The following is a 9,764-nucleotide window of genomic DNA, read 5'->3' as shown; positions in this document are numbered from 1 at the left end:
AATTAGATTTTTGGCTTCTCAGAAAACTAAATACAAATATTTTGTATTATCTCAAAGACAAAGCTGGCTGGTAAAGTTTCAGATTAGGGGAAAATCAGTTTTACATTTATAATTCAGTGATCTTAACGCTTAATTCTCAAAATTTCTGTTCGTTATTGCTTCTGGATATTTGGCATTTTGAGTGACTTGCTTGTTGCTCGTAAGTCTTTGGAAAATTACTGTATGGATGAAAAAACGACTGCGTGGATGAAAAGCCTCATGCGTGATAAACTGCTGTGACAAAGATTTAACTTCCATTTATATGCTTCATTACTTCAGATATTTTAATGGAAGACATGAAGTGCAGGGGTAATTCCAGTGCTGGAATGGCAGTGGTGGGCAGGGAGGAGTAAAGGAGCACGAATTGCTGGAGAGATAACAGTGTTTAAGCCCTGACTTCTGACCTACAATCGTGTCACCATCAGTATAGGTTGTAATTTGAACCAAGGTTTCATTTGGAGGCTTGTTTGAGGGAAGGTGGGGTGGTTTAGGGTGTTGTGGTTCTGTAGGGTGGCTGGTGCCACCGTGCCTGGGGTCTCTGGGAGTCAGGGATAACACTGTGGGGTCGGTAGGGATTGTGTCTGACACGTGATTTTATGTAGGGATATTGCCCAGTCATTATTTTATTCATGGTCTGGATAAGATGCACACTGACTGAACAATGATTTCTGCTCTTGAGCAGGGGCTTGCCTAAAAGTCAGAAGCTTCTGTGCTGATGAGAAATTGGAACACGAGTGTGTCTGTTCTTGCTGTTCCTGAAACACGCCCCGAGCACCCTCAGCCCCTCCCTGCTGCACTTCTCACTTGGCTCCACACAACACAAGGCCCACAGTGGCACTGCAGGGATTTGAGTCATCTGCACCTTCCACATCTCTCACTGGGGTTAAACAGTGCCCAGGGAATTAGGCTGACATGGTAGCTGGCTAAGAGGTTATTTAGGAATTCAGGAAGATAATACTGCATACGTATTTGGAAGGATTCAGGCTTGTTGCTTGCTTTTTTTACAATTAAACCCAAACCTTTTTGGATGGGGCGTAGATTCTTCAGTCTCAGTGCAATAGGAGCTGCTCACAGTAAGTCACCTTAACTGGGCAGCCTTACCAGTGTGGTGGTTTTGTTTCTGGAAGTGTTGGCAGAGCATTTCCAGGCAGCTGAGGCTCAAATTCTCAGCTCCTTTGGCTTTGATGCAGCTAAACCAGTGGGTTACATTGTGGGCAGTGACTGCTGCTCTCGGTGCTTTTTTTCCCCTTCAGCTTTATCAGTGTTCCGTGTTATCACTGGTTTTGATGCCAAATAAAAATAAGCTTCACCAGTAATGGCATACTCAGAAATGTTTTTATTTAGTCTTATCCCAACCCTGATAAATGCTGTTGGGTGCCAATTGGGCCATAGTTACAGCATTGCTGCTGTAGAAATGTCCTCTGTATTTCTGGGCAACGCAAAGAGGGGGGTGAAACTTGTTCAGGCCAATCTGGTGTCCTTGTCCAGAGCAGGAAGCTTTAATGGGTGTTAAAGGGAACCAACTGTTAGGAATTGTTGCAGTGGGGGAGATTGGAGAGGTGATGGAGGGGTGGGAAGGAGGGGAGTTGGGAGAGTGAAGTGGCCTGGGGCTGGGACGTAGATCTGCTCACTCCTCTTATTGTGCTCAAAAGGCAGTGACAAGGAGAGATGTTTTGTCTTTGTGATCCAAAACTGTTTCCTTAAGGATAGTCCTGGCTTTCCAGTCATGTTCTTCCTTACTTTCCACCTTTGCATCTGCAGTGTAGAACGGGGCAGTCAGGATTTATGGGGCAGCTGATGTGCTGGTTTAGGGGGGAGTTCACACCTTTGAGCTGTGCTGTGGGGATTGAATGGCAGCCGCCCTTTCCTCAGGTTCAGGCAGCTTTCAAGTGTGTAACTGCTTCATTAAAGAAATAAAATATGTATAGTCACATTGTCCAAGATGGGTTTATAGCTAAAATAGAACTAAACTGCTGCTGTTTAAAATGTGCCACTGAACGGGGGAAATGTTGAGCCATGGATTCTGTTCAGTGAAAGTAACCCAGGACTGGAGGAGAACTCGCTCACCTTTGCCTGCAGCACAGCCCCGCTGTTCCACCTCTACCTCATCCTACCCTGGTACCTTCTCCTGCAGTGCTGCACTGGCATTTACTCAGGCTCTTAACACAACCCTGGGGATGTTGTTGCTCTGGATAACTGACTTCTAACTCCTTCTGACAGTGCGGGGATCAAAGCCAGGCAAGAACGTGCAACTCCAGGAGAATGAAATTAGAGGACTGTGCTTGAAATCCAGAGAAATCTTTCTGAGTCAGCCTATTCTGCTAGAACTTGAAGCTCCACTGAAAATCTGTGGTGAGTACTGTGATTTTTGGGTTGGTCTTTGGGGGTGTGTCAGGTCAATGCAGACCTTAGAGAACAAATACTGGATGCTACTTTCACTTACTAACAGTGGAACTAATAAATAATTATAGCAAAAGGGAAAATAAAACCCTGCTGGATACGTAGGGCAGAGGAATGGGGAGGAGGTAACGTGTGGGAGTTGGAGGAGGGACCAAAATATTCCAAAAAGTAACTGGTCCAGTTTCACCAGGTCTCAGGGAAGGGATTCACAGGAAGTTTTGGAAAGGAGTTTTCTGTATCAATTAAATAATGTTTGGCCCAGTTGTGACTGAACGAGGGGAAACAGTGAAGAACTCCAGTAGTTTATTGTAGCTGCTGTACAGAGTTGAACAGTGGTTTGACAGTATTTTAAAATCCTGCTGGAAACTTAAATTTCTTTCCTGTTTCTTGGAATTGCTCTCTAGTTCAGTTTCACCACACTTGCAGACAGCACTGCTCATTTTCACACACGTACATGTCTGCTTATGCTAAAAGAATGAAGAATGTCAACATAAAAGCCTCAATAAATGCACTTTAGAAAGCTTCCAGCAAACGGTATTTTATCCTATTCTAACACTGAGGACTCACTTCAAATTGAAGCAGCTTGTTCAATATTTATAACCTGAGCAGTCTAAAATCATGATTTAGTGTTCTGCTTGTCAGAAACAAACCCATGATTTAAACTAAAGGCAGAAATACCAATTTCATTTTCGATGCTACTTCACTGCTAGAATTTGAATTACTGTTTCCAGAAAACACAGTTGGTTTCTTGGAACCTTCATTTTGTTTTCTACAAGGGAATATTTTTAAGTAGCTACTTCTTCGTGCTGTTAACCATTGCACTGCATAGATGTCAGACTTAAAACGTGATTATTGTACATGAACTGTAATTTTAAGGGCATTATGGGCACTATGTAACTGCAAGCTCTTTTCTTCCTGAAGCATCTTTCATTTGTTCTTTCTCTGGAATCAATCAGAGAATGCAGTGAAGGGTCACTTCTGTGTTGTGTCTGAATCTCATTGCAGGTGACATCCACGGACAATACTATGACTTGCTCCGACTCTTTGAATATGGAGGTTTTCCACCAGAAAGCAACTACCTGTTCCTCGGAGATTACGTTGACAGAGGAAAACAATCTTTAGAAACAATTTGTCTTCTGTTGGCCTACAAAATCAAATACCCAGAGAATTTCTTCCTCCTCAGAGGGAACCACGAATGTGCCAGCATCAATAGAATTTATGGGTTTTATGATGAATGTGAGTAACAGATGTATTACAGTGACAGCCTCTCTGGCTGGAGACAGCAGGGGAGGAGGTGCCAGTGTTGCAGTGGTAGATGGTTCTGGCTGAACTTGCAGTGCCCCCTCACATGTGCTCTTCAGAGGGGCCCTTGGCCCATTTTAGGAAGGGGAAGCGTATCCTTTCCCTGATCCTGTTGGAGTCTGATCCTCACAAACAAATCAGCAACCAGCTGTGGAATTTTATTTATTGGCTGCTACGTTAACTAAAAGTTCTCAGTAGTAAAATCCAGAAGATAAGGCCATCTAATGAGAGATGAGAGAATGTAACTTGATGTGTTATTCACAAAAGTTCATCTCCATTTCTTTTCATCATCTGAGGATGATGCTGTATCATTGTGAGAGCTGCTCTTGCTGTGCTTGTGTTTCAGTGCTTGCAGCCTATTTCATCCTAAAACCTGTAACTGTAGAGTTGAAAGAGAGCCCCCAGAGGTGGTCCCTCCTGGTGCAGCTGGACCGTGTGCTCTTGCTCTGGCCAACAGCAGTGTCCCCTTTCCTCAGCGGGGCAGAGCTGTGCAGCCATCGGTGTGGCAGTGCTTGGGCTGAGCACCAGCTCCTTGGTGTGTCAGCAGGTGCCTTCAGCTGCGGGAGGTGTTGCCTGGAGCAGTGTGTCATCCTGCTGATGAAGGAAGTGCTGGTGTTTATTTGGATCCTTTGGCTCCTTCTGAGCACACATGGGGTGGCTGTGCCGTCACCGGCGCTGGCTCTGCCAGGGGTGTAATGGGGGCTGTGCAGAGACATCACCAGAGCACAACAAGCCATTTTGCTGTGAAGTAGGAATGTATGTTCCTGTTTCAAAAGATGTGACTTAATCCAGCTGAGGTAGAGGAGATGATGCTGTTAAATTAATTGTGCACTGAAGCACGTCACAACTTGTGTGGTGCGACATACTTGGCTTGCAGCTTACGAGGTGTGCTCTCCACGTCTTGTTCTCCTCCAGTGAGGAAACAAAGATGTGTGTGGTATTTCAGAGATTAATCACAGCCTTAGTCATAGATCACAAAACGTTCAGGGTTTGTGTCTGTTGGGAGAGTCCTTTTGAAATTTGTAAAACTGTAGCGATTTCGTTTTTCAGTCCCTGTTTCGTTTTTCAGTCCCTCTTTTCATTTCTTCAGTCCTGTTTCTTTGCTGAGAGTGACTTTATGTGGTAAAGGAGAATTTTAAAGAAAATGTGCTTTTCAAGAGTTGCTTGAAAATTGCCTTCCCTTGAAGGAAACAGCAAGATTTTCTGAAATTCTCCAAGGGATAATTTTCCAATGCAAAGTTGGGACTGGAGATTCTGGCTGCCAACAGGGGAATGCCACCCCGTTGAACAGACTTGTGCTGATCTCAGAGCTCTGCCACAATGAGAGACCTTTGCAACTGTCTTTGAAGCAGTGAAATAAGTCAGTGGGTGTCAGAAGATAAATTGTGTATAGGTTGACTTTTTGCAAGTCTCAGTAAACTTAAGGCAGCCATGTTAGGTTGGTTGTGGTGTTAGAAAAGCATATTGACCTTTTTCTCCCAAATCTCTTCTAGGTAAGAGAAGATACAACATTAAGCTGTGGAAAACCTTCACAGACTGTTTTAACTGTTTACCAATTGCAGCTATTGTGGATGAGAAAATATTCTGCTGTCACGGGGGTAAGTTGGGTCCTTAGGTGATACTTGAGGAACTGGATACTCAGTATCAGTCCTGGCATTTCCATGTTTACATTGCTGAAGCTTCAAAACTACAGAGGTTTTTCTCTTGGCCCTTGTATGAGGAAGGGTTGGGCTTGAAGAGTGTCAGTTCTGTGAATCACAGAGCTGGGGACACAATGATCTGCTTTTCCTTTTCCACTAAAAGGTGTGTTTAACCGACTCTCCTCCTGAGTAAAATATTCTTGTAGGGGTTTCTAGACTTATGATTAGGAGTTTGTTCTGAATCAGAGTGGCGTGGGTTGGAAAGCACCTTTGAGGATCACTGAGTAGAACCCCCTGCCACAGGCAGGGGTGCCTTTTTCACCAGCTCAGGCTGCCCAAAGCCCTCCGCGACCTGGCAGGTTTAATTTGTACTGATGGATTTACACCTTGTGGTACCTGCTTCGTGCAGCTTTCTGAGGGCGTAAAATACATATTGCACCTTGAATGTTTCATCACTTGCCAGCCATTACAGTTGCCCAGGGACACACATCAGTGAAGAACGATATGAGATTGCCTCGATACCATGTTTCATCTTACTAGGCCTGATCATCACAGTAAACGTACCCTATGATTTCTGGTGTAAATGCCTCTTTTACTTAACAGCTCTTTTATCAGACACTTGCCCAATATTATTGAGATTATTGTAATCCTGTAAAACGTGGAAATGGCTTTGCTTATCTTGCTTCCAGTAAATCTCCTAGGAAGTGACTTGTCTTCTGTTACAAATGCCTTCAAACCAACACTGGATTAAAAAAATGCCGGTTAATTCCGCCATTGAACTGCGTAAAATGGCAGTGGTGAATCACTTGGAATACAGAGTATTTTTGTCCTGAAGGAACACGTCAGTCCTGCAGAGCAGAGCTGGACTGACATGTGGACTCTGTGTGTGTGTCTTACCTCTGACAGGTTTGTCACCAGACCTGCAGTCGATGGAGCAGATCAGACGAATCATGCGGCCCACTGATGTACCAGACCAGGGTCTGCTGTGTGACCTCCTGTGGTCTGACCCTGACAAGGATGTCTTGGGCTGGGGTGAAAATGACAGAGGAGTGTCCTTCACTTTTGGTGCTGAAGTGGTTGCTAAGTTTCTCCACAAACATGATTTGGATCTCATATGTAGAGCTCATCAGGTATTTTCGTTTTGTCCTTTAAACCAGAGAATAGTTTAGGTTCAGGGGAACCTGAGGTGCTCCCCTGGTCCAGCTCCGCACACACGTGCTCAGCCCGAAGTGCTGTGGATCTCTGTGTGTGTGTCCCAGTGTTTAACAGCCCTTGTAATGAACATTTTTCCTTAACGCATAAAAACTGGCTCTCTTGAACAAGAGTTTTCTCAGTACTAATGGTCTCTATTGCTGAACTGGTTCTTGTGATGCTCCAGTTTTGGTATAAAATTTTGAAACTCGTGCTCCTTAAACACAGCCAGTCTTTCAGCTGCTGCCTCTGGTAAAGCTGCTTTGCACCTTGGCAGGAAGAATCTGCCCAGACTAACACTGCTGCTTTTCTCTCTGAAGGTTGTTGAAGATGGATACGAGTTCTTTGCAAAAAGGCAGTTGGTAACTCTCTTTTCTGCCCCGAATTACTGTGGAGAATTTGATAACGCGGGTGCCATGATGAGTGTGGATGAAACACTAATGTGCTCCTTCCAGGTACAGTAGCTAAACATTTTTCCCTCCTAGTCAGTGAGGTCACATGTTAAATTTGTGGAATTTTGCATCGATGCTTTATTGTTGAATACAATAATTGTTCCAAATAGATCTTTACAACTGTCACGTGTAGACAGGGCAGTGTTTGCAATCACATCTTCAGAAATGTGATAAGCCCGTGCTGGTGTGATTAAATGATCTGTTTTACCCTGGAATTAAATCACTCAGGCAAAGCTGTTGGCTGTCAGCCTGCTCCCACTGGTGTGGGCTCTGGGATCGGCCGCTCCAAACCCTGGCCTAGCTCAGAGCAGGAAACACAGGGAATTCTGGGAATGTTTAGCCTTGTCCAGAAGACCCATAAAACACCTTTGAGTCAGTTATTGAATATGAAAATTTGACTGGAAAACAGCTAAAACCTTCTGCTAAATGACATCACTGTCTTTTCAGATCTTGAAACCTGCAGAGAAGAAGAAGCCCAATTCCAGCAGACCCGTAACACCTCCCAGGGGTATGATCACAAAACAAGCCAAGAAATAGTCACTTTGGCTCTGCCTTGTTGGGACTTGTATCATAGTCTATAACCTCCATTTTTAAACCTGTCATGTTGTGCTGTTCAGCTTGCTCAAAATAGATAACGTGTTTGTGGTTTTCCTTTTCCATTTGATGAATGGCATTTGCTGGTTGTAACAGCGAATGAAAGACTTTTCCTCCCTCCCAGGAAAAAAAAAAAAAAAAAAAAAAGAGTTTCCGAGTCCCCTTTTGTCGGTGTTACAGCTGCACAGCACCCCCTGCCAGCCGGGTAAGGCACGGCTGCTGGGGCTGTACCATGAGTAGTGTGAATCTTGTTTTTAGGATCTGAAGAGGGCACTCGTGTGCTGTGAGAGTAGAGGTTTGTTCCTGTCAGCGATTACATACTGTTTATATACAAACCACTGTGAACTTGTTTTTTTTTTTTACGTTAAATTTTGTTTTAAAGGTTTGTTTTAAAGGGATTGCTTTTCTTTTAATGTCTTGTCTCTAGTTTTTATTGCTGTTGACATTAGGAATAACCGTCAACCTTGCCAGCATCACTGGTAGGATGTATATTTAATTCAGACACACGGTCCTCTCCTTATACTTCAAATGACAATTAAAGCCATTATTTTAAGTGTTTGTGTCTCTTTCCTGAAGCCAAAGTTCGCTTAGAAACCCGTTTGTACACAACCCTCCCGCCGAGTTGGCCGGGCTTCCCATCCACACCTTCCTCTCGGAGAGCAAAGGAAGTCCTGGCTGGAAATAGCACATAAACACTTGTCCATGCTCAGAGTGAACACATTTTGTACAGTTTCCTTGTGTTCCGTGGAGCAGATCGTAGTGCTGAGACAGCAGTCCCAGGGCAGGGACAGAAATGGCTCAGGATCTGCCGGAAGGGGTTTGTGCGTTTCAGCCTAAAGACTTTGTTCGACAAAGAAACCCAGAAACTCGATAAGCCAACCAGAGGTGTTACTCTTGATCACTGGTTTATATAAATATCTCACAGAATCTTGTTTTTTAAAAGCTGTTGATCTTTTTTGAACAGATGACAGTGTACAATACCATGTAGTGATAATCACTTATTAAATGATGAAATTGTTAAATCTTCTCCGTGTTGGTTTATCACAGCTTAGACCCTGTTCTCCAAGGGCCTGACTTAGAGAAATAAATTGTTCTGGAAACCCACGGATTCTCGGTTTGGATTTGTCTGAGCTGCAAGAGGGGGGATTTTAAACAGCAGTGTTGGTTTTAGCTCTGGGTCCCCCAGGGGGTGCAGCTCCCCCAGTGACATGTGTTGGTGACAGTGGTGGCAGAGCTGGTGTTGTCACAGCCCGTGCTCCCACGGGCGTGGGAGGCCACGCTGGGCTCGTGTTCGTTGCTTTGTGCTTTGAGCAGGGCTGGCCTTGAACACGAGGGCTGCTCTGAGAGGGGTAGAGCTGAGGACAAGATAACTTCTCTGGTTCCTAATTAGAGAACTGAATTCCCGGTGAAATGGGGAACTTGGGAGTACTTTGTCAGTGCCAGTGTGTGCCGGCTGCCACGGGTGGGTTGGTGGTGTGGGTGAGGTGTGTGCCAGGAACAGCCTGGGTCCCCTGTGGCCTTGTGGAAAACGGTGTGGGATGTTGAGCACTCAGAGGAGGCGGCTTGTTCACAGCACCACAGCAGCTGCAGCGCTGCTGCATCCGCTGAGAAACAAGCTTGTCACGGGAATGCCCAGCTCACATCTCACACTGGCTCTGTCCTGCTGTCCCACCCAGATCCGCTCCACGTTGGGAGTGAGTGGGACTTTCTCACCATAAATACATTTTCTGGCCAGTCCCCAACCATTGATTTTATTTTTTAATGTATTTCTCTGAATCAAAGAGCCATTTCCCTGCTCTGAAGACCTTTTCCCCCCTCCCTCTACAGCTAATTAATCAAAAACTCCTTGCTAGCCGCTATGCTCTCCTTTTATCAGGTGTCACAAACTTTCACCTTTTAAATCACACTTGTGGTTTCCCTTGGGGCTCTGTGATTTTTCTCCCTCCTTGTACAATGTCCTGTAGTCTGTCATTGCTGGAGCGAGCGGGGCTGTGCCTGGTCACTCCTTGCTCCCCAGCCCTGCTGTGCCGGCTGTGTCACACCTTTGTCCTCTGTGACTTGTTTTCTCTCCTCAGAGGCAGTTTCGGTGACACAGGTGCCAATTCTGGGCTGTGTCCTCTGCCCAGCTGCATTCCCTGGGGGTGGG

The 9,764-nt window shown here is 45.1% G+C and overlaps 1 protein-coding gene across 1 annotated transcript; it reads left to right on the top strand.

The window, feature by feature from the left end:
* Window positions 1-2,246: 2,246 nt before the first annotated feature.
* PPP1CC (protein phosphatase 1 catalytic subunit gamma) lies at window positions 2,247-8,722 on the top strand (the record flags this gene model as incomplete). Its single annotated transcript, XM_027878682.1, has 6 exons — window positions 2,247-2,391; window positions 3,445-3,675; window positions 5,235-5,339; window positions 6,288-6,511; window positions 6,893-7,027; window positions 7,472-8,722. Coding segments are annotated over 6 exons (930 nt in total), but the record flags the coding sequence as incomplete, so codon positions are not given.
* Window positions 8,723-9,764: the final 1,042 nt, after the last annotated feature.

Source organism: Empidonax traillii, unplaced genomic scaffold, assembly GCF_003031625.1.
Source record: "Empidonax traillii isolate 1590-97213 ecotype Southwest subspecies unplaced genomic scaffold, ASM303162v1 scaffold43:size1863611, whole genome shotgun sequence".
NCBI lineage: Eukaryota > Metazoa > Chordata > Aves > Passeriformes > Tyrannidae > Empidonax > Empidonax traillii.
Note: the sequence above shows the minus strand (reverse complement) of the source record. Positions and strands in the feature narration are given on the sequence as shown.